Source organism: Sturnus vulgaris, chromosome 5 (genome assembly GCF_052056855.1).
Source record: "Sturnus vulgaris isolate bStuVul1 chromosome 5, bStuVul1.hap1, whole genome shotgun sequence".
NCBI classification, from domain to species: Eukaryota; Metazoa; Chordata; class Aves; order Passeriformes; family Sturnidae; genus Sturnus; species Sturnus vulgaris.
Genome location: NC_142247.1, coordinates 8,023,837 through 8,048,614, shown reverse-complemented (window position 1 = coordinate 8,048,614; position 24,778 = coordinate 8,023,837). Strand labels below are relative to the sequence as shown.

General features: G+C 37.5%; 1 protein-coding gene across 8 annotated transcripts in view; it reads left to right on the top strand.

Moving 5' to 3' along the window:
- Nucleotides 1-24,778, top strand: part of PACSIN2 (protein kinase C and casein kinase substrate in neurons 2) — a 53,142-nt gene that overhangs the window by 19,715 nt on the left and 8,649 nt on the right. For 6 of the 8 annotated variants that reach the window (XM_014881212.2, XM_014881203.2, XM_014881193.2 and 3 more), the window contains exons 2-7: nt 7,710-7,820; nt 18,681-18,837; nt 19,564-19,799; nt 20,484-20,639; nt 21,675-21,850; nt 24,378-24,498. In XM_014881212.2, the coding sequence (XP_014736698.2) occupies nt 7,761-7,820; nt 18,681-18,837; nt 19,564-19,799; nt 20,484-20,639; nt 21,675-21,850; nt 24,378-24,498 (906 nt within the window). In that variant the 5' untranslated portion in view covers nt 7,710-7,760. Of the gene's footprint in view, nt 1-5,269; nt 5,558-7,709; nt 7,821-18,680; nt 18,838-19,563; nt 19,800-20,483; nt 20,640-21,674; nt 21,851-24,377; nt 24,499-24,778 lie in introns of those variants that run through there. The other 2 variants (XM_088164790.1, XM_088164788.1) reach the window with 1 other exon arrangement.

Below are 24,778 nucleotides of genomic sequence, written 5' to 3'. Positions count from 1 at the left end.
AGCTCATAAACAGAATGTGGAATGACTTTCCAAACAACTGTCATAGTTGCTTTTTCCTACCAAAATGTAGTCTACTGTGTCACAGCTGGTACAAAAATATTTGTGGCTGAGTGTGATATTTTGCAATGTTTGATTGAATGTAAGGGAGGGTGTTTTATCATGTTTGGGCTGATGGTTCTGGGCTCATACTGCCTGCTGTCCACAACACACATCTGTTTCTGGAATGGTTTTTGTATTGCTTTTTATTGGTGTCCTTTTGTGGAGTTTCTGTTTTGAAGTACAGCAGTGTTTAGCTGGGTGATCACATAAGTTAGTTTTGATGTCTGAGGCAGGGCTTCTTATAATGTTCTATTTTGCTTCTTCATTATATGCCATTTGTATGCCATTTTAGAGCAGTTGTATACATGTCACTTCTCTCTACAACTGTTTTGTCAATGCAGCTCTAAAGGCTGTTTCATGGTTTCTCTCCTGGAGAATCCATCAATATCACTCCTCTGCACTGTCCTTGTTTTTGCACTGTTGTAAAATTCTACTAAACTAAATATTAAGTGGATATGCTTTAGATATTTCCCTTGACTTTTTACGAAAATAAGTTTTCATAATGAGTGTATGTAACAAGCCATCTAATTCCACTAGGTAAAGGGTCAATTATTTATTTTTAAAGTATCTGGACACTTAAAAGATTTCTTGCTAACTAAATGCTTACATATTGTAATTTACAAGTTGAAAATATGTGGTCTTTTGCCCCCTTCATGCTTTTTTTGAACCTAAACCTAAAAGCATATTTATCTCAATTTTATTTATTTAGGAAGGATATTATGGTTAATTTCATTTTGTGAGACTTTGACAGGACATATGAATTAGTGTGTGATGTCACAGGAATTACAAAAGTGAACATTCAGAAAGGGTAAACACTTGTAATTAAATTAAAGTTCTTCCTGCATTTTATCATTTTAATGACTAGATCCTAAACAGTAGAAAACCTCTGATTTGAAAAATTGAAGACTATTTTTAATGTTATTTTAATGGACAAATAATGCTGAGTTCTCAGATGGTTTTCTGGCAAAATTTACTCAAAGCCAAATTTTATGCACATTTTTCCTTGCAGTGTAGAAAACATGAATGTGGATTTTTCCCTCATACCTTCAGATTAAAGAAAAGTATAGTCTGAAAACATTAAGGTTTGTTTTAAATAGATGGAAATAGTTTAAAATTCCTCACATCACTTCATCAACTTTGCATCTTGGCTGGTATATCTCTGCCATTTAAAGCATTATTTTGCAGTGTTAATGATTTTTGTGGTCAGTGTCTATTTAAATAGAAACCTCTGCAAAGGCTCTGAAGGCGATTAACAGCTTCCCTGGTTAGAACAAAACTTGCACAATTTAAATAATCCACCTACATGCATTAGCTTGTCAAGCTGAGAATAAACAATAATTTTGCCCCAAAGTCAGTGTTGCTATTTCAGGTATCTCCTGGTTAGTTGGAAAAATGCAGAGGGAGGCTGTGCTGGCAGCGTGTGGGAGCTGGTAGGGATGGTTAGGTCATGAATGTGCAAAAAATCAGCCTGTGTAACAGCAACATGTCTAACCAGCATGTCTGGCCATTAATTATGGGGAAGGAGGACAGGAGATAAGAGCTGCTAACTCCAGGGCTCTGCCAGTCTTCTTTGGAGTGTGAGAGCAAGGTATTATTTTACATGGATGAAACAAAATGGGCAGGCTAAGAGTCTTTTTGAGAATATTGGGTTGCCTTATGTTTCAGGTATACTTCTATGCTGTGTGTTATTCAGATTGTTTGATCAGTAATTTTAAGTTTCATTTATTTAATAAAAAAAATCAGTAATGGCCAAAAGAGCTATTCTTATTCCTTTTATTATGCATTTGTGAAGTGTATCCACTGTAAGATTGTATCACACAGTGTTAATGTGCCCGAAGAGTTTAATTTTAGAGACTGTCTCCTCACTGGAGTTGTGTGGGATTTTTCACATGTGGTAATTATCATAGAAGTTTAATCTCTTTATTGGTCTTCTGATGTATGCTGAAGCTATGGCTTGAATGTGTGTTCGTGGCTTGTATATTTAGGGCAGTGAATGAGTGCTGCTTTCAGTGGTTTCACATTCAGCATTTAACAAATGTGGGCATGGGCAAATATGATCCAGTACCAAGGAGGTTGTTGTGGACCAAGCACCTTGAACTCGGAGGGTTTCCTTAACTGACAGAAGTGCAAAGAGTCTCTTGTTACCCAGGGTTATTATGAATGACTACTGTGAACTGATAGCTTTTTGTTATTTAATGTCATTTTATGTTATTTGCTAACTGAAAAATGTCTAGGTAGCAAACTATTCGTTTATCCATACTAGAAAATTTGGGAATAAACATTGCTCTCAGTCTCAGAGGAGTGTGCCTGGTAGGAAATGAGCTTTCAGAGTCTGTAACAGCATGCATTTCCTAGATTCCTTCCTTCAGTGCTCACGGTTCACCAAATAGGTTGCTGTCAACTTCTTTCCAAAAATCATTTGGTGCATGGCTCTGCCAACTATAACATAGAGGCTGAATTCCCCAAGAAATAGCAATTCAATTTCCTTTTACGGACTTTTCTCTGGTGTTTGTTGCTCTAGTTGTTTTCTTGATGGAGACTAAGGGATTATCTTAAATCCCTGTGGAGGAGGGTGCTATTCTCCCTATTTTAGAGATTGAAGAACTAGGTCCAAGTCATCACTTTGAGACTCTACCTTTAAAAATCTAAGGCCTAACTTCTGTTAATAAAATGCAGTCATGTCCACTGATTGCAATTAGAAGACCTCACAGCATTGAATAGCAGTCATTAATTATGGCTTGATGCATTTCTTCCCTGCACTCAGGGTTTGGAATTCTTTGATGTCACTTGAATGTGTAAACCAAAGCATTCTTTTTTCCTGTATTTACTTTCATATTAATTTGTGGACTTTGCAGTGTCAGTAGCTGTGATTCTTAACAGCTTTTGTTACATGATTTCACAATATTGCTAAAGAAGTTATGTCACTTTTTTCTATGTCAACAGTAAACAGATTGCAAGCCTGAAGAAACTGGAAACTCTTATAGACAAAGTTCTTTGGACAAAATAGAAAAGAAAGTCATGTCTAAATTACTTTATTTAACCAGAGAATATGAGATTGAGCATATTCATGGCAGGTAGACTTGGTAGCAAACCGCAGTAGTTCACACTTAAAGCATAGATTGTATTTATTTCTATACAAGGAAGTCTTGTTTCCTTCCTATTCTGTGTGGAACAAAACCTGAGACTTCAGTGGATAATAAGGAAAAAAATTATAGCTGAAAATTCTTAGGAACAGCTAATTGAGGTTGAGTCATGTCTATACATCAGTAATTCACTCGTCTTAGTCATGAAACTTGGAATCTTGACGAGTCAGATCCATGGTGACAAATGGTGTCATTCCAAAAATAAGTTTAAAAGGTAATGTGACCAGGTGCTTCTCTCTTCCAGAGGCTGATAGACTGTCTCTGTCTCAGCTTGCATCTTGGAGTCCTTGGAGACAATGCATGGCAACACCATTTGGTTTTCTAAATATGGATTAATTTTTTTCTTCTGTATCTCACCTTGAGGATCGTTAATGAGTGGAATGGTTGTTCCATCTCCATCCCTGGCAGTTTTCAAGATCCGTCTGTGTAAAAGCCCTGAATAACCTGAGCTGATCATGCTTGGAAGGTTCTGTTACTCTGTGATTCTGAGGTGTTTTCTCTGTTGTGGATCACTTTGTCACCTAGGGCTACAATTTAGTAATTGCCATGCTTTAAAGCAGCCCATTGTATGTGGGAATGTAATTAGATTTTTTTTTAATGCCATCTTTTTGAGTATAGTGAAATATATCTTCAAAATGAACATAATCTTCCAAAAGAAATCAGAATGTTAAAATCTCACTTTAAACAACCCTACCTTTTTCACAGTAAGAGTTCATCAAAGTTATTTGTTATTAAAAGCCAAAGGGGGTTTAACTCAAGGATTTCTTTAAAAGCTTTTCTCCATCTTCATGTTGAAAAATCCCTTAAGAGAAATTTTGGGATTCACTGGATTATTTTAGCTCCTTAATAGTCTGCACAGGAAAAAAAAAAAACCAAGTGTTTCAACATGAACAAAGCAAGGAATTTTGCAAATTGCTTTCAAAGTAATATCAAAGCCAACTTCTTGAGAGCAGAGGCAGCATCTTGTGTTCAGCTGGTTTGAAGGTCTGCTTGCTCACTATTAGTTAATATTTTCTAAAATCCTTGTGTTAAGCCCTCAGGATGTTTATAGCACTTCTTTTCACACAGTGGGGCAGGAGCAGTGAGGAAGAAATTCAAGGTCTTTAGCATAAAGCATGGCTAGAATGTTCCTTAAGAGGAAGCTTTAAAAAAAAAAAAAAAAAGCCACATTTATTTATTATGGTCCATTTCCTTGTGTCAAAGATCAATGTATCCTAATTTACAAGAATTGCTTAAAAGCCAGGGCCAAGAACCTGGAGCCTTGTGTGTTTGCATCATTTCCGTAGCTATTACAGTATGTGCTGTTTAGGATGGAGTTACTTTCTGCAGTTCTCTGTGGTTTATTTTTAGCCTATATAAGCTCTCGTGGCTAAAGTGTGCTTGTGATAAAAGGCAGCAAGGGCTCTGAACTGGTAAGGTTTTCTCTGGGCTGCTTTTTTTGGTGACTGCAGTACTGTGCTGCTGTGTGCTTAGCAGTTGGGGGACAGGCACTAAAGAGATGGATCTGGAGTTGTGGAATGAGAAGCAAAAGAGTGGATGAAGCCAAACTGTTGTGAGAATATAGGAAGTGGATGTGGGCTCTGTGCTTTCCTATGGAGTTATTGGTTCTGCTGCAATCCAGCTTTGTGGGATGCAGGTGATCACTTGTGGAAAATCTGTGCAGAGCTCATTTTTCTTGTTGTACCCATCTAAATGTTCTAGATTTTACCTGACGGCTGGAGTTGTTTGTAAGTTTACTTTTATAGTGAAATGGAAGACTTTGCAAAAAAAAAAAAAAAAAGAAAGTGCAATGAACTTTACTTGTGAAACCTCTGGAAATTCACTTGGAGGATGGGAGGACCAAACCCTGACAAAAAATGTGCTAAAGGCCTGGCTTCTGTAATAATTCTGTTTTGTGAGGGTAGCATGACTCATACCACTTAATGTTCCTATCTCAGTATACAGTTTATTTTTAAGTAGGGCTGTAAAAATAGTGTTTTTCTGTACCAGTTGTTGCTATGACTTCACAATATTTCCCTAAATACGCTTGCTCATACTTTCTCACAGCATAGTATTTGGCGTATTCAAACCTTAATTCCATCAGTGTTTTCTGAGTGCTGATCGTTTTCATGCTTCTATGGAAAAAAAGGATAACTCCATGTACTATGTAGTTCTAGTTGAGGAGGAATGAAAGGGTTTTTTTTAAAAAACCCAGTCACCACAACCTGTTCATTCATTTAAGAAAATGTTCCTGTGTTTGAGCTTTTTCAGTCTTTCCATGTAACTTAGCAGAGTAAATTTGCAGGAATGGTATAGTTTAAGCTATTTTGTTAAAGGTAAGTGGACACTTTATTATTACTTCAGCACTTTCATTGTCTTTTTTTATCTGTAATTGGAGGGGGAAAATACTGCTAGTATGGTTTGGGAGAGTGGGATGGATGACTGGATAGGATAGGCTGAAACTTTCCTTTAAGTTTATACTTCAGGATTTCTTTTTCCAAGATGCTGAACTCTACAACTGTCTGCCAGATCTCTTCCAAATGGCAGTGAGCACTGCAGTGGAAAGATGTTGGTGTAGTGGAGAAAATCTGCCCTAACCCTTCCTGACGACCTTTGGAACCTCATTCCTCCCTTGTTCTGCATGGCATGCTTGGCTGTTTAATTTTAAACTAGTCTTATGAATTGGTCCAGTTAGTTGCAAGCTTACTGCACTTTGGTTTCCTCCTTATGCTGCTTACAGCTGTCTAAAAAAGGACATGAAAAAATGCAAATACTTAAAATATGATCTTTGCTTACCTTAATGTATTGTAAAAATTGCAAGGGACAAAATTTATCTGGAAAGAACACATTCCATGTAAAGATGCTGCTAGAGAAACTGACAGTTGAATAATGTTTAATTTTTCCCTCTTGGCTCAGTAAAAGCACAGGTGGAAAAGCTGAGGGTTTTTTTTAAATTACTTATAATATGAAGGTTGTTACACTAACATGTAAAAATAATTTACCTCTATGTGATTTTCCTTTCTAATTTGCCATTTTGCAGAACCCTTCTTATATTTTGGCTGTCTTTTAAAAATAAAATTCTAACAATTGATGTTCCTGTTGTGATTTTTAGTTTCATATTCAGTGTTAAGGTTATGTAAGCTTTTTGTGAATTGCATTACGTAAATGAATTGGATGAGAAGCTGATAAGGAGAAACATCTTGTCCTCCCAGCCAGAGTAACTTTGTGTTTGTGCTGCAACTGCCCAAAGAACTGTTTTGTTTCAGTAGCTGGGTTTTGTTATGAGCAAGTGTCTACCCTTATGGCACTGCTATTTTCAGTGTATCCCAGAAATGCTAATTTAGTGTTGAATTCTGCTTGCCTGGGTGGCTTTCAATGCCATGTCTCTCAGCAGTTTGTCATAACCACTGGGCAGCAAGGTCAGGTTTGGAGATGTTTTCTGCCCTGTTTTGAAGGGGCCATGGTACTTTAAGGGAAGCAGAATTGACAAGGCAAAAAAATGAAAGGGAGCTTCAACTTACAGTCTACTGTAAAAGTATTCATCCCACAAGGGGTGGTAAAATCTGTTTACCTGTATGTATCCTTGGTAGTAGTTAGAGATAAACTTGGCAGGAGAAATCCAAACAGGAGAACTTGGTGAAGTATCTGCAGAGATTGGACAGGGATTTGTGTGTGTGTGTGTTTTGGGAGGCAGCTGTTTCCTTTCTCTCCTACCTCTTGGTCTCCAGCCCACAAGCTACATTTATGGATGCAAGTGCCTGGATTTTTGTCTCAGTAATGTTTTTGATGTTAATCTTGCATGTTAGCTTAGGGTAACCGTAACCTTTTTCATACCAGTGATTCATAAAGTTACCTGCTTTGATGAGGAGAGATTATATTTTTCTTCCTTCCAGCTTTGTCTATAAAAGTGAAAATGCCTGAGTTGTTAATTACTTATTTCTAATAAAACTCAGAATTCAGATCTGATGGGTTTTCTGTTTGTTTGTTTTGCTGAAATAGAACAATGACAAGAAGACATTTATTTTTCTTTAAATCAACAAATTTTGGCCTTCAATATTTCCAGTGGGTTTCATTGCATAACACAGATTTCCAGTGGAAAAGGAATAGGAATCAGTGCAGGTTATTGTTGCAAAAGCAAAGGTCAGCTGCTTGTCTCTTAGGAATGCTTTGAAAGTGGAATAGTTAATGAGTAAGCATCTTGCTGCTCAATCTTTTCTTTTGGTTGTGATAGGAAACTTTACCATTAAATAAACTCAAGAGTCTAGTGAAATGTGATATGATCAGATGCATTGAGTGTTTTCTGGACAACCTATGTCATGATAAGAGCCGCAAACTGTGTGGTAGAAGTTTTCTGTTCCAAAATGCCCTCTGGCATCTCTAGATAGCAAAATATTGAATGAAGTTGCTTAACATAATTTTTTTTCATAAGTTCATAACTCCACTTCATTAATAATGCTCATAAATGTGGGTTTTTTTCTGTTTTTACAGATTCTGAAGGTGTTTAAGCTCTGAATACTTACAAGCTCTTCATACATAGCAATGTCTGGCTCATATGATGATTCCGTTGGAGTAGAAGTTTCTAGTGATAGCTTCTGGGAGGTAATCCAAATGTTTTATTCAATATTTTGATTTTATCTTTTATTCATACTGTAGAAAATCTGATTTTTGTGGACTGTAAATTGTGGAGAGAGCTGCAATACAAGACACGTTGGTTATTGTGATCTGCAGAAACAGCCTTCAGGGCAGAAATTACCTTTTGGATTTTGACCTATTTCTGTCCAGGGCTTTAATGAACTTGAGGATCATCCATTTGGGTAGGGCATGGAATTCAGAATTGAACCTTTGTCAGTTTTTATTGTCAAGGAAGGCCATGTGTGAGTAGCTTTTAAAATGATCAATGTTAAATCTGAGGTAACTGTTCCAAGCTGCTGTAAATGTACATAAATTGCAAAAGTAAAATACTGTGTGGATGTACTGCCTGTCTCCCATTTGTATCTGGATATAAGTATAAATATTTTTGAGACAAGTTATTCTCATCTCAGTGTAAAAGCATACATACAGAAAGATAATAGAAAGCACTTTGTAATATCAGTACTTTGTGCTGCCCCAATCTGACAGAGACTTTCAGATGCTGTGATAATTTAAGCTTTAAAGAAAGGAAACTTCATAAAGAAGAAATACTTGTACAAAAACAAGTCTTTTCCTTCAAGCAAAAAGAAAGGTTTGGCAGTGTCAATACTGACACATTTGGAGGTAAGTACACTGTCCAAATTAGCTGTATTCAGTAGGACAAACTCCTACCATTTGAGAGGGAGCTCTTTTGAGTTTGACCTACAGCAAACATGAAAATGCCTCGGGGGAACCTGTCTGAATTTACCAGAGACCTGTGTTTGACAGCTTGATTTTGGTGACCTGATACTGTACTTCCTTTGAAATGTAAGCTTTTCTAGACTACTAAACTGTGCTGTTTGTGGTGACAGCATATTGCATTTTGATGCAGATCTCCCATGTTTTTTCAGTGTTTTCTAAAAGACCTAATGCTAGTGAGGTTCTGGCTGAGCAGATAAGTACAGGTTTTTGAGGAGACTTATTTACTATTATGTTAAATATGCCTGTCTTATTTATAAAGGAGTTCTTTTAAAAGCACTGTACTCTAAGCCTTGACCCTTTTTGTTGTAGGGGAACTCTGCAGGATGACTGCAGACAGGCTGTGGGACCGTTTGATGTATAACCACAAAGATTGTTCTTTGTTGTTAAAACGGTACTTGGAAAAGCCATAGCAATCAGGTGAAATTCCAGGTGATAGGAAAGAGTGAAACATTGTACCTGTCTTTAAAAGGGGTAGGAAGGAGGACCCTGGAACTACTGCTCTTGGAGGTGTCTCTCAACTGGCTGTGATCCTGAGCTATCACACGTGCTTTGAGCAGGGGAGTGGGCTACCTGATCTTCAGAGGGCTCAGTTTTACTGTGTGGTTTGTTTTGTGCTGAGGCAACTTCCTGAGCAGGCTTCCTTGCTAGAAGTGTTTCAAAATAAAATAAGGAGGCAGTCAGGAAAAAAAGAATTCTGGACCAAAAGGGATGTGTTGATGTGTGTTGGGCATTGTATACTTGGCAGCAGAATCTGATTTCTGGCTGGCTGTTCTGTACCAAGCTGTTGTCTTCCATCAAATAATCATGACTAGAAGCATGAAAGCTGAATGAATAAGAATGAAATTTTCTGTAAACTAGGATGATTATGTTTGGACAAATTTGAGCTCAGAGAATTCAATCCAATAAAGGATGATCAGAAATGGCAATTACCTTAAGTGGGGGCCTTCATGAAAGTCTGTTTAAATGTATTTTATGCTTATTAGTGTTTGTGCTATTGGTAACTTATTTTACATCATTTTGTAAACACCACTACTTAAGTCTGTTTCCTTGGAATTGTCTGTGTATTCTTTCCCAAAGGTCAGGACTGCAGTCTGTTTCATAAGCAATGTGAGTAGACTAATGTATAATGCATGAGCATACCTTTCTTTATCCTTGGATAAGGAAATGTTACACTTCTGTACAGCAATCAGTTGGTTTCCTTATAGGGTTTTCTATACTTTCTCTTTTTTGATATATAACCACAAAGATTATTCTTTGTTGTTAAAATGATACTTGGAAAGCCATGGCAATCAGGTGAAATTCCAGGTGATGGGAAAGAGTGAAACATTGTACCTGTCTTTTAAAGGGGTAGGAAGGAGGACCCTGGGAATTACTGACTGTCAAACTCACCTCTGTACTTGGGAAGGTCATAGGACAGATTCTCTTAGAAGCTCTGATAAGGCACAAGGAGGACAGGGAGGTGATTTGAGACAATTAAGGACAAATCAGGAATGACAAATCTTGTGGCCTTTTCCAGTGGAGTACCTCCATCAGTGAACAAGGGGAAAGTACAGGTGTTGTTTTTGCGGATTGCTGTAGAGCCTTTGACATGGTCCCACACAACATCCTTCTCTCCAGACTGGGGAGATGTGGATTCTCTGGGTGGATTGCTGGATGGAAAATGAATTACTTGGGTCGTTGCATCCAGAGGGAAGCAGTCAATGGCTCAGAATCCCAATGGATGCCAGTTACAAGTGGTGTCCCTCAGGGGTCTGTACTGGGACCAGTGTTAGTTTATATTTTCATTGATGGCAGAGAGGGATGGAGGGCACCCTCAGCAGCTTTGCTGATGGCAACACACTGAGGGTGCAGTGACAATCCAAAGGGACCTGGACAAAGTTGAGCAGTGGCCCATGGGAATCTGATGAGGTTTAACCAGACCAGGTGCTGGTGCTGCCCCTGTGTTGGGCACATCCCTGTGTGGGATGGATCCAGGCTGGGGATGAGCAGAGGGAGCAGCCCTGGCAGAAGGGCTTGGGGGTGCTGTGGGTGAGAGCTGGCCCTGCCCCAGCCCAGAACCCCCCTGTGCTGGGCTGCACCCAGAGCCCCAGGGCAGCAGGGGAGGGGGGATTCTGCCCCTCTGCCCCGCTCTGCTGAGACCCCCCTGCAGGGCTGCACCCAGCCCTGGGCCAGCACAGCAAGGACAGGGAGCTGCTGGAGCCACGACAGAGCAGGGACACCAAGGGATCAGAGGGATGGAGCAGCTCTGCTGGGAGGAAAGGCTCAGGGAATTGGGATTGTTCAGCCTGGAGAGGAGAAGGCTTTGGGGTGACCTCACTGTGGCCTTCCAGTGCCTGAAGGGAGCCACAGGAAAGATGGAGAGAGACTCTTGACAAGGGCCTGCAGTGACAGGACAAGGGGCAATGGCTTCACACTGACACAGAGCAGGGATATATTGGATATTGGGAAGAAATTGTTCCCTGTGAGGGTGCTGAGGCCCTGGCACAGGTTTCCCAGAGAAGCTGTGGCTGCCCCATCCCTGGCAGTGTCCAAGGCCAGGCTGGATGGGGCTCTGAGCAATCTGGGATAGTGGAAGGTGTCCCTGCCCATGGCAGGGGGTTGGACGGAGATGATCTTTAAGATCCCTTCCAATTCAAACCATTCCATTATACTTCTGGTTTGGAGTCATCTATCCAAACTAAATTTGACTGCTATTTAGTCTAATGTCTGTATGATTATTATGTTTCTGAAGACTGCAACTTTGAATTCTAGTCTTAATCTTTCTCAAAAGGGTTAAACAGCTTAGATCAATGTGTTTAATTTGATTTGATTAGAAAAGATGTGGTGCCTCTGGAATGCCAGCTGAGTGCTTGATGCCTCAGGTCACAGGAAGAACTCCTAATCAATTTGGAAGTTTTTTTGTTACTATGGATTCTGACATTTATACTCTTGTTAAAGAGTAAAATCTTTTCAAGATTTTTGACAAAGTAAGTTTTTGCTTTGGTTTTAGGGTCAGCTTGCAGTTTGTTAAAAGCCACCTTGGTATGTTTTATTGCCCCAGCTGAAAGCAGTGAATGTATTTGAGCTTGTATGTGGCATAGAAGTGACATTTTGGCAGGGTGAGCTTTAGCGTTTGTTCCCTTGCACTCCAAAATAGCTCAAATTTAATTACTTTTGAACTGTGCTGCAAAGCCCATCTTTTTCTTAAAGGCGTTTAGGAAAGAGTGAGGTGGCTGGCTGCAGGACCTAGCTGAAAAACTGGCTGTGAAAGCTGTTTTTTGCTCACTGTATGCCTATTGAAACTAAAATACTTTTAGTTGTTGAAAGTTGGTTGTTCTGATGAGCTGATGAGAACTGTACCTTATAAAATGTTAAGTGAATTTCAAAGCTTTTTCCATTGCTGTTGACAGAAATTTCATTGTCTTTAGGACATTAAACACTTTGTTTTCTATCAGTTTTCTGACTCTAGAAGGCTTTGGTTTCTTTTGGAGCTGTCACTGCCTTTGCTATGGTTTCTTACTAAAAAATGTGTATCTAGAGTCTGTAGTTGCCTGGTAGTAGATTTGCTGCTCTAACCTTGTCTGGTTGCATATGCTCAGACTGTCCATGGAGCAGTTCAATGCAGATTACTTCATCTGTTAAGTTTTTTTTTTAATTCAGTTGCTATTTCAATACTGTTCATGGAAATTTCCAGCTCCAGCACTGAGAGTTAAGCTCAATGCTGGAAATACAATACGAATAGTAACTTGTTTCCTCTAAAGGTTAGTATTTTTTATTACAACACAGATACCTTATCAGGCTCTGATTTATGGTTGGGAAATTGCTGTCTTGTTGAAAGGGAATTGGAGAAGTTGCTGTTTGGACTTGTGTTCATGGTGATGGCTTACTGTAGATCTGGGAGTCAAAAAATGTGGGTAGGTCAAGGCTTAGGCAGAAGTAGTATCTTGTATCAGAACAGCTGATATGACTGAAAAAAACCAGGCTTTCAATATTATACATGTTTGTTAAGTGTGCCAAAGAAATAGCAGCAGCTTTCATAACGAAATTGAAGGGCTTTTTTAATATTTGGTAAACCCAAGATATTACTATAAGGCATTTTGTCTTCTATCAGGATGACTAATCCTTTTCAATAGAACAAGTCTTTTTCCTTTCCTCTAATTTCTTCGGGTGTTTAGTCAATAAAAGTACTTTAGGAGTCAGAGAATTTCGTACATGTTTTAATATAGGTTGCTTAGAGAACAAAGAACTGCAATATATTGAGAAAACACTTTCTGAAGGGTAATTCCCACAATAACAGTGGAAGATTTCATCAAAGTTTCAGTTGTTGCAGTGTCTTAAATTACGTAAGAAATTGAAGTTTCACTCTCCTAATTTATTTTTCTGTCAAGCCTCAATGTGCCTTGATGTGTCTGGTTAAGCTCATAACTCTCTGGGTGCAGAAATCCTAGAGACTGAGGAATCTTGTTGATATGCTCCAGGAAGAAATTCCTTCCTCTGTGTTATTTAGCTGACAAGGATGATGTGCCTTGGGTAATCAAAGGTTGTTGCTGATAGCCTGAAGCAGGGTGGCAGCAGCTTTTCCAAGGGAAAGTGGAAAACATACAGTTTGAAAGCCTTTCTGTTTCTTTCTTATCTATCATATGGAGTCTAAGCATTTGCATGATTGCTGTAAATGCATCATAATCATTTAGGGCACTTTCTGCATCCAGAAACAGACTGTGGCAAAACTGGTTACTTCCAACACTGTGTTGCTTTAGTTAAACATGAGAAGTGGGCATGAGACCTATTGGCCTTGTCCTGCTTGGAGTAGTTTTGGAATGCTCATGAAGGAATTTGTTATATTAATAATTAACAAAATGCATCATAAAGTTTGCTTTCTGTTTATTAAGTTCCAGCCTTATGCTTGGTAATCACTATCAGGGATATATTAAAAGAAAAATGCCTTGGGCAAGATGAGACCAATGCTCTTGTTCAGTTACATACCTGTGAAGGTAAGAAAGCCAGTGAGTGAGTGTTCCTGGAGATCAAAGTGGAAGTGTATGCATATCTTGCAAGGTAAGACATCAAAAGGAGCAGCTACCCTGCTTGTGGAGGCAATTTTAAATGAGCTCTAAGTCCCTCAGAGACTGTGTGCTCCTCATCCCCTAGGTGTGCTTCCTTATCTCCCTTTCTGCTAACATCAGCAATATGGAGCCCATTTATTGCAGGGGTGGTTCAAACACCTACTTACCCAAACAGAAAAAGTCACTCTGAACAGCTGCTAAACCTGCAGCTGGGATTAGTTCAGCCCTGTGAGTGATTCCCTTGGAGGACAGGACCTGGTGTGCATTTTGAAGTTCTGAACACAGGGCTTTTGTTGCATTCTGAAGGATTTGCTGAGAATCATTAGCAATATAAGACCTCACACAGTAGAAGTTGATCCCCTGTGTAGTATGGATGAATCAAATTTGGCCTCTGTTTGTGTTACCATTGTCCCCTGCCCCCTCCTAACCATATTAAAAAAAAAACAACAAAACAAGCCACTGAAAAACCCCTACCCCAAATAAAAACACCAACCAACCAAAGCAAGGTACAAATGTAACACTCTGGATAAAAAATATTTGGACTCTGCAATAGTAGATTCCTGTCACATAGTCATTTTTTAAAACTCCTCCTAACTTTGAGCAATGGAATATTTTTCATTTATATTCCCAGTGTTTGCTTTACTGGTGTGTTTGGCTTAAGATTTTGTGTGTTTAAGAGCTTCCTCAGGATTTTTCTTGTAACCAGGGGTGAATTTATATGCATAAACTTAAACTTACTCAGAGCTAGTACTCATAAGTACTTGGACTGTATGTGCTAATTATGCACCAAGATCATTTTTCCTATTTATAAAAACCACACAGTGGTTGTAGATGTTAATGCTGGTTGAAAAGTTTGGAAACTTCCCGTTTGACGTAGCTGGAAAGAAATTTTTCTCATGGTTAAATGGAATGCTGGAAATAGTGTGTCCCCATGTTGGCCGTTGGTATGTGTGGGTTTGACTATGAACCTTTAAAGCTTATTATTCTATGTCATGCCTAGGAGTATTTGCCCCTAAAAATACCCTTGTTGACTTTCTTTTGAATGGTTCCATTTCATAAAGGCTGACTTGCTATGAATAAGCTCTGCAAGCTTGGAAAAGAGTTGACATCAAATCTATCTTCAGGCATTTGAAACTCCCGAAGTATTTGTGGTATAATGTTTATCATGGTGTGCTGAAATTACCTAACAGGAGTTTAGCAATAGCTGAACGTTTGCCACCTTCTGGGCTGCTAACAAATGAAAATATTCTTCTTTTTTCTCTCAGTGTATCAGAAAAACTTGCAAAGTGTGTTTAGTGCTCTAGGCTTTTGTGCTGCTCAATAAAATAAGAATAAAAAAAGTCTTAACAGTTGAGGGAAAGGAGCCTACATAATTTAAGATTCTTTGTGTTTAGTGCTGTGAAATTGTAGAATAATGAGGTTGTAAACTCTTCAGATATCCCCACTAAAGATCCTATCAGTGACATTGCTTGGCTCCCTTGGTGTAAGGAAAGCTGCCTGCACTGCCAGCTATAGGATGATCAGTGCCTCATCAGAGGGTGCCTCTGTGGTTTTTAGGGATGTTACAGATTCCCTAAATCTTAGGTTTGGCAGAGGATTTGAAGTGACATTTCTGTGCTCATGCCTGAGAAGAAGTTATAAAATCAAAAGGAACGCAGTCTTGGTTAAGCTAGCTGGAGACCTGAAGGCATCTCTAATGCCTGTAGAGAGAAATGGGACAAAATAGAATCAACTGAAGTTTATTAGTAAGAAAGATCAGTGTTTTTTGCAGTGGAAAAACTGACGATTAGTTCAAATTAGAACAGGTAAGGAGAGTGACACAAAAGTATGAATCACAATTTTCCCAGAATTAACTGATTGCATCAAAAAAAGTGACCATTGTGGTGATATTTTTAAGAAATAAACTTGGTTATTTCCTTTTGAAGTGTTTCTGACAACTAAGGGTAAACAGAAACTGAATTTGATGTCATATAATAAACTCTCAGACGGATGTAGTGTTGATGATAAAATGAAAGTGGGATATAGTTTTTAAATATCTATTTTTCTTCTTTAAATGGTGAGAAAGTTTGTAATCTTACAATTTACTTTTCTGAAACAAATATTTTATTTGTAGGACATGAAAATTTAAACTTCATGTCTTAACTTCGTTCATGTCTTAGTTGTCTGCTTAACAGGAAATAGCCTAATGCTCAGAATAATCAGGAAATAATTTTAACTAGCAAAATCATGTATGTTCATGTACTGTACAGAACTAATTGAGAAATCTGAAAATTGCCAATCATTATGTAAAATGGCTCTGACTGAAACAAAGATGCACAGGATTTTTTTGCTTGTGTTGTTCCTGGTCAGTTGCTACAAATAAAAGAATTCTTCATTTTTAATTTGCTCGATTATTTCTTGTGAAGGGGAAAGGGGGAGGTCTTGCAGAATGTTTGCCATTTACCTCAGAAACTGGAGAAAAAAGTTTTGAATAAACAATGTGTAACATGTTTTTCAGCGTTCACAGTGTCTTGAGTGTGTTGCTAAGTTTTTCATTTATTGTTTTAATCTATCTACAGTTAATCTAGTAGTTCCTTGACCACATAAAAACTGAAATTCTTTTCCCTATATTTGGCTTAAGGACCTTATGTCTCAAATCTTGTGTCCTGCAGTGACAGGGTGCACATTCCACATCTCTAAAATGTGTCATTGCAGTGTCCCTAACTTAAAATGCAATTTTGAAAGAAACCACTGGGTTTCCAAAATGTTACATCCCAAGTTATATAACTTATGTTCTCTGTCATGGAACACAGGAAAAATGCTCTATTTCCAAAATTCTAGCATTCCTCATAGGGCAAATTTCAGTGTAAAAGGCTTTGCAATACCAGGTTATTTTCTAGCATTGTAGGCCTGGTGGTTCCTGTTTATACTGATTCTAAACTGTGATGCTGAGTTCCTTCAGTCCTGTGAGGAGGAGGAGGCAGTGGGGGTGAATTATCTGTGGTGTGCACGCAGCTCTTTAAAGGTGCCCTTTTGTGGTAACAGTGAATGGACCATCACAGGTAAGCTCAGTTCAGTCGTCTGAATACCTGCCTGAAATTTGGCAACTGCTGGATATTAGCATGAGGTTGGAGTTTGCTCAGAATGAAGAGATTAATCATACCACAAGGCAGCCAGCTCTCGTTCAATATTAGCATTTAAAATGCTAATTTAATAGTGAAAATGTATGAAAGGAAGTGTTTGTGCTGTGGACATAAATCCCCGGGCACATAACTGGAGACACAAATTGATGCTAATATAAGGCTTCAGTAGTTGTGCCAAGCTACCATAACCTGTTTTGAAAGTCTGCTCAACTGTGAACCTACAGCTGGAGTAATTCTGAGCAGATGAATGATTTGTCTTCCATTACAAAGACTGTAGATATTCTTGGAGGAATTTAATTCCCTTAACACTTTGATTACATATGTATAACTGCCTACTTCTCCATTTCCATTTCTCCTGAAAATAGAAGGTTATTTTTCATGCTTTCTTGGTAATAGATGCAATCAGTTGGCATGGATGCATTGACTCTCTCTGGTAGCTTCTTATCATCGGTTACATTGTGGCTTTTGTTTAAATCTGCAGGGGGTGTGTTTATGCATTTGTTTACATGATTTAGACAAATCAGTGACTGCTAACTAATGCCTTACTTAGATGCTAACTAAATTCCTTTGATCTGTTGAAGTGAATCTAGTCCAAACCAAAAAACATGCTCAAATGAATTCTTTGAAGCCAGTAAGAGAAATGTTTTTGTCATTGATGGTTTTAATTTTATTTTTTTCCCAGATTTAATGACAAGGCCTAGCATATGTCTATATTTATCGGTATAGTTATTTATTCCTCCAGTAGTTAATATAGGGATTTTTTCCCCCCTTTTTAAGAGTATTTCCCTGTATACCATTTTTCTCAAGCAAATGGCTTGCATGTACATCTGCTGACAAAAATCTGAATAAATGTGAACCTAAAAGTTGGATGTTTTCCTCTAGGTCAGATGTGAAGCAGATATGATTCAAATGTAAGAATGACTAATGCTCTTTGAGTATTTGAATATTTAATCTCATGCCTTGCTGCTAATCTTTGTTTTTCAGTCAGGTGGTCAGGGCAGATAAGAAACTGGCTGTGATGTTTAATAGGCTGTGCAAGTTCTCTTAACAGAGTTCTTAGGTCTTGTTTAATGTTTATAAGGGCCAACCTGAGTGACCTTGAATTCGGTGGAAATGTTACTGTGGAGCAGTGTAATAAGCCTTTTCTTCCTTTCAGACATTGAGATTTGTTATTCCATGTTGGTGTGTGCACAAGAGTGAAAGGGGAGTGTTAATTATATAATGGATGTTCATTATATAGTGTGCATTTTGCTCCATATCCTCATTTTATTGTAGCTTGTACGTTGAGCAACTGTGGGTTTTTTTCTTTAGTATTTACAATTCTAAGTATGGTAACTCCATGTTGTTCTGTCAGTATCTTTACACATTAAATTCTAGAGTATCCTTTGGAAATAATTGCTATCTGGTTTGTCAGCAGTGACTTCATTCTTAAAAAGTATTATTATGGTTGATAGAGATGTTGCAATTCTTCTTTGCATGTCTCTGCAGTTCTGTTAATCCTGAAAGATTAAACACAGCATAAATTTAAGGTATTGGGTACTTGATAATAAACATTGAAGAGGGAAGTAAATACTCTATTATTTCTCTTAATTTTCTCCACTATTTAGAATATTACCAAGAAATAATAATGCAGAACAATTGTGGTGACAGCTCATAATTACATTGCAGACTTAATAAAATATAATAAAGCTTTCACTTTTAAATTAACAAACTTTTTTTTCAGGGGAACTTGTAGCCTTTGTTATATTGTTGCAATTAGGTTTTATGATTCATTGATTTAAGATTTAAGGTGAATGACCCTGATCCCATAATTCATTATTTCCTACTGTATTATCTTACTCTTGGTTTACAGCATTTTTGTTATTTAGAGATTTGTCTTGTTTTAAGAGCTCTCAAGCAGAAATTAAGTGTTTGTCTCTTGGTAGGTTGGGAATTACAAGAGGACAGTAAAACGAATTGATGATGGCCACAGACTTTGCAATGATCTTATGAATTGTATTCATGAGCGGGCACGGATAGAGAAGGGCTATGCTCAGCAGCTCACTGAATGGGCTAAAAGGTGGAAGCAACTTGTGGAGAAAGGTAATGCTGAGTTTGAACTCTGACAACTTTCTCAAATGGAAAAAAATGTTTCTGTATATCTTTGTTTTGGTAAGTATGAAGTAGAAATACTGTATGTTTTAGCCTATAATGGAGTCTTTGCAAGAGGCTCAGTAATATGACAAATGACCAAGCTTTTTTTGATGAAAACCCAACCAAGCAAAGCTCTGCTGTTTTGCACGTTTGCTTGTTTCTTGCTGAAGATGAAGAATCTTGCCTCCAGTATGGAGTCATGCTCTAGAGAACTGTCTGTTTCTAGATAATTACCAGTACAGTTTGAAAAGGGATTCTGAATAACAATGTGACTGTGGGGGAGAGACTAGTAATTAAAGACCTAGAAACTGCTCTAATGGAAGGCTAAGCTGATGCTATTTAATATATTCTGCAATAGTTTGTCCTTCCACGGTTATTCACCCTTCAAAAAGTACATTGAGAAACTGAAGGCAGTTCAAAGGGGAGCTCACATGTGGAATATTGAGAATTGTGGTACAGGGGTAAGGACTCCAGACTAAATGAATATTATTTTTTCTGGCTTAAAAGTTTGTAATTCTCTAAATTTACATGAAAAGAACTTGTTCCCTTTTGTAGGTTTGCATCAACATTGCTGTTTACAAGTCAATATAAGTCAATAGTTTCAGGTAGTTTCTTGGGAATATAAGTTCCATGTGGGTGATGGTTACTGAGAATGACACTTTTTGTTGTGTTTAGGCCCACAGTATGGAACAGTAGAAAGGGCTTGGTGTGCTTTTATGTCAGAAGCTGAAAAAGTGAGTGAACTACATCTAGAAGTAAAAGGTTCACTGATGAATGAAGATTTTGAAAAAATCAAGAACTGGCAGAAGGAAGCCTTTCATAAGCAAATGATGGGAGGATTTAAGGAAACCAAAGAAGCAGAAGATGGATTTAGGAAAGCTCAGAAACCCTGGGCAAAAAAGCTGAAAGAGGTACAGCAGTAGATTATGTTTAGATATCCTGTGTTATAATATACTAATGTTTCAAATCTCTATAAGGGAGTAAACTCCCTACTCTTTCTGCTGGACCCTCCTTTCTCTTAAAGATCTCTTGCTTTCTGTCCTCTTCTGAAAATAAATATTTTTCTCTTGGTCTCTCCTAATCTTGGTGAGTTCAGTGAAAATCTGGAAAAAGTGGAATTTAAGCTATCATTTTAACAGTAGCTGATTTCATGCAATTGAAAGTTACGAATTGCTCAAATAAATGAGGGAAAATGTGTTTGTGGTTTTTTTCCCCCCTTCATATAACAATTCTTAAATAAAAGTTTGGTAGAAGAAGGGGGAGCAGGTGAGCATGGGAATGAGGGAAAAGTGTTTAGTTGGGGACTTTCTGTAACCCTTTTGTTGAGTCTGTTCAATACTTCTCTAAGCTGTGTGAGTGACATTTCTTGTATGGTGAAAGAATGTTCTAATAATTTCCTTAGGTTGATTCTTATGTGTTGTTCATTCTTTGGCATAAATGAAAACTATTTCCAACCCCTCCCCGCCCCCCCCCAAAAAAAGAAATCATCCTGAAACAAAACCTGACCATTTCTTCATTGCAACATGTTTTTATGGCTAAGATTTTATGGTTGCTATAGGCTGTTCAAGATGCACATAATCAAATCTCCTTTGTAGGTGGAAGCTGCAAAGAAAGCTTACCATGCTGCCTGCAAAGAGGAGAAACTGGCTATATCCAGAGAAACAAACAGCAAAGCTGACCCAGCACTAAATCCTGAACAACTCAAGAAATTACAAGACAAAGTGGAGAGAAGCAAACAAGATGTACTAAAGGTATACTGGTGGTTTTTCCAACCTATAGCTTGTGCATTTTAAAGCTTTTTTCCTCCTGAATGTGCTGTGAACAACACCAGTTCACATAGCCAGTTGCAATCCTGTACCAAAGTTTTAGTTTTCTCCCAAGAATTTACTCTTGCGAAATTTTTCTTCTCTGAAGATGAGTAATGTATGGCCTCTATTTCATAGAAGTACTTTCAGCAGGGAACTAAGCACAGTAACCCAGCAAACTTCTAGGGCAGAGTTCTTCTTATTTACTAGTGAGGACTTGAGAATCTGAGAGATAGATGCCTAAAACTTGCTGACAACTAACTATGTCGTCATTCTTGACTGCAGAATGCATTTTTTTAAAAATGAAGCTGATAAAATCCACTTGAATAACTGCTGTTCTGTTGCACAGTTTGCTTTATCTCTTCAGTGGGTTGCTACTGAGAGGCTTTTTTAATGTATGATTCCTCAAGGATGTCTTTTTCCTTTGAGAATGCTGTTCTGGGATCTGGAATGTTATGTTCCATCAGTTGGGATCTTTTAATTCCTGCCTGTGGACTACTTCTGTAAATGAGTGCAGAGTCTGAGGTTGTATCTGTTAGCTGAGCTCACAGTATATGCAATTTATGTTCACAAGGATGTACACAGTGTTTGGGGTTTTGGTCATAACTCACAGTGCACTATGTAAATTACTGAAGGAGAGAAGACAGCACTTTAAAAGATCTTAAAATACCTTCAGCAACTTGAAAGACTTCCTGCTCTGATTTACTCTGTAGCTCCTTTGGTTTTTATCTTTAGTGCTACATTAACATTTGTCATGGTTTCTGTGAAAAAGTCAGGGAAGAGGCTTGGAGGTTTATTGTAACTGTTTCTGCAGTTTTCTTGGGTGACTCTCATTGTGCCCTAAGGTGGGTACAGTGGTCATGAAAAGAGATTGCAGCTTGGCAACCCCTGGTCTAAACCTCAGCCATTACTGCATTGATAAACCTGTATTGTAGGGAAGTAATAAAATACGGTGCTAACAGTTTGGTTTTGTACTCTTAGACAAAAGAAAAGTATGAAAAATCACTGAAAGAATTAGATAATGCTACTCCTCAGTATATGGAGAACATGGAGCAGGTATTTGAGCAGTGCCAGCAGTTTGAGGAAAAACGATTGCGTTTCTTCCGAGAAGTGTTACTGGAAGTTCAGAAACACCTTGACTTGTCCAACGTTGCAAGGTAAAGCTATAAGACTTCAAATCAATGCTTAATATTATTTTCCTTAAAAATTACTTTTTTAAGCTTAAAATTACTTTTCCGGGTAAAAAGTAATAAATGTTTCAAGTAGATCAGAGTTCAAAGTTCTGATTTCTTTCTAATGTGTTGCTTCAGTTTGAAAGTATAAGTGAAAGAGATTAATTTTTTGTTTTGTCTAAAATAAGATTAGCACCTATCTCTAACATTTGCCAGAACCAACAAACCTTCATTCTTGTGGTATTTTATAATCAAATATGTTCCAATTAGAAAGGATTCAGCACTCAGAATCAAAAAATGCTGGATCAAAGGTTGGGAAAAGAGGGTTTTGGTGTATTATGTGTCCTGCATGTTTTTTGGAGAACAAATTAGAATTTATTAGTGCAGGACAGCATGAAATTTGTAGTCAATACATTTGTTGTTAAAATATTAGAGCTCAGTAATGAAATTACCTTAATCTGGGGATAAAATCAAGATCCATAAGTTAACCAGTGCTGAACTCTTGTCCATCTTAATTTCAAAGTCTGCTCTTTATGCTGTCATACGTATCAAGCATGTCTTGTATTTTATTCTTTCTGCCTGAGCCCTCACTGTATTCCAAGAAAGCTCAACTTTGGCTAGGGAGCTCCAGACACAGAATGATTGCAGTGAGTGCTGTAACCATGGTGGTATTTTACATCCCACTTCTAACAGCAGAGGTCACATGCACTCTGGTTAGTACTTTAAGTACAAGGAGAAAAGGAAGAATTGAATTTGGTTTTAATCTGAGCAGTGTCCCAAACTGCTTTGCTATGCTGTCACACAAATGTTAATGCTGGCATTGAGGAAAGGGGGTGATACAGAGGCAAGAACAAAAACAGAGCAAGCAATAGATAAGGGCAAAGTCACTTATTTTGACAGCATTACCATTTTGGGTTGCTTCAAATTCTTATGGAACTGCTGTGGGAGATAGAGGTTCTTTTACTCTCAGAGTAGATAGATTGTAGAATTGCTGCCCATTTGATTCAGTTTTCATCAGGTTAAAGGAAACTACAAAACAGAAATAAATGAGAAATAGTTGACCTAATAGACAAGGTTGGGGGAAGACCACATAAAATGACTGAGTGGAGAGGCAATGATTTCCTTTTAAGATACTTAGAATTCCGGGAGTGGTCATAATAAGTATCAAATAAAGAACAGAACTATTAGGGTGAAACAAGGGGAAAAGCAGTTACAGCTGCAGTTATCTATTACAGTTATCTGTTTCCTTATCTTTGCCTCTTTTTAGGACAGAGATAAAAAATGTATAGTTAGTCTTGAAAAGAAAATTTGACTTTTAACTTCACTGATACTAAAGAGCACAGTCCAGAAAATGGCCTGCCATGTTTTCTACAGATGTAGACCTAAAGTTCATTGCTAATTTAACTGATGGCTACTAATGATGTATTGTCTTTTTCAAAATACATGCCTCTTTATTGCTTTGATGAATACATAGAAATGACTGCTGGTGTAGAAAAAAACCCAACTGTGTATATGTTAAAGCAATCAAGTATTATGTAGAAATTGAGAAATGTGAAAGTGTAGTTTCAGAAAGTTTTAACTCCTTGACAATGTAGCACTAATGAATTCTAATGACTAACGAATTCTAATTATAAATTTCATGCAATTTGATCTGGAAGGATTTTCACAAATTCTCTACCTTGAGTATAATAGCATCTTAACTATATATATATATATAATAATATAATAGCAGTTCTGTGTCGTATTTTAATCCTTGTGACTGTTGTGTTGAGAATTTTAAATACTCTGAGTTCCATATTGCACCATATTGGTGGCTTGGATATAAATGTATTGTCTGGGACCATGGTCTGGGATCAGGGGATTAGAGCTGTATCTTGCAACATGACTTCTATTTTGTTAATGAAAAACAGCTAGAGTAAGAAGTAGTAGTAAGGTTCTTTTTCAGTGTTTGATATAAATAGTACAGTTAGTAAAAACAGAGAGTACCCAAACCAGTAAAAGCAGTTGGCAGATGTTATACCTGCATAGGAGAATGTTTAACTCATTTACCTCTGCTTGAAGTTTGGAGGGTTTTATTTTTATAATTGCTTACAATTCTCACTGGATTAAAACAGAAGTTTTCACAGAGTCCTATGGACATAGCACAAAACGAGTTTCTACTGTCTTGTAGATAAGCTTTGAAATTCAAGAAACTTCAATAATGCAGTTCAGTAGTTTAAATACAGTTGTATGTATATATATTTTTTAATGACAGTTAAATTACACAAGAGTCATAGTTTTAAAATCTGGTAAACAAGGATTTTATGGTGTGGTGAACTTTCAGCAAGTTTATTGTTGGGCTACTCTTCCCTTTTTACAGGCAGTTAACAGGTCTGTCAATTTTTAAAAGCTTATCTTGCTATAACTTTTTATCATACTACTGTGAGCTTTAAAATATTTTTTTAAAAACCATCTAGGGATTTGCCATGATTCTAAATGTTATACTAAATTAAAAGACCAATTTGTTTTGCAGTTACAAAAATATCTACCGTGAGCTGGAGCAGAATATCAAAACAGCAGATGCTGTGGAAGACTTGCGGTGGTTTAGAGCTAATCAGGGTCCAGGGATGTCAATGAATTGGCCTCAGTTTGAGGTAAGGTCACAATACTTAAACCCCAGATTAGTTTTGTCTTTTTTTTTTCTCTTTGTTTTTTGTAATATTTCTTTCTGGTGTAATTCTTAACTTCACGTTTCTAGCACTTAATCTTTTTGTTTTACAAGTCATAGTACTTTTCTTATCTCAATTTTCATTGGGCTTTTCTCATCCCACAACTTTTGGAGGTGATTATATTGAGCATCTGTTTAAAGAGAAAATGGGTAAACCATAAAACTACAAAAACTACAAAACTACAGTCACTTTTTTTAAGCTTAAG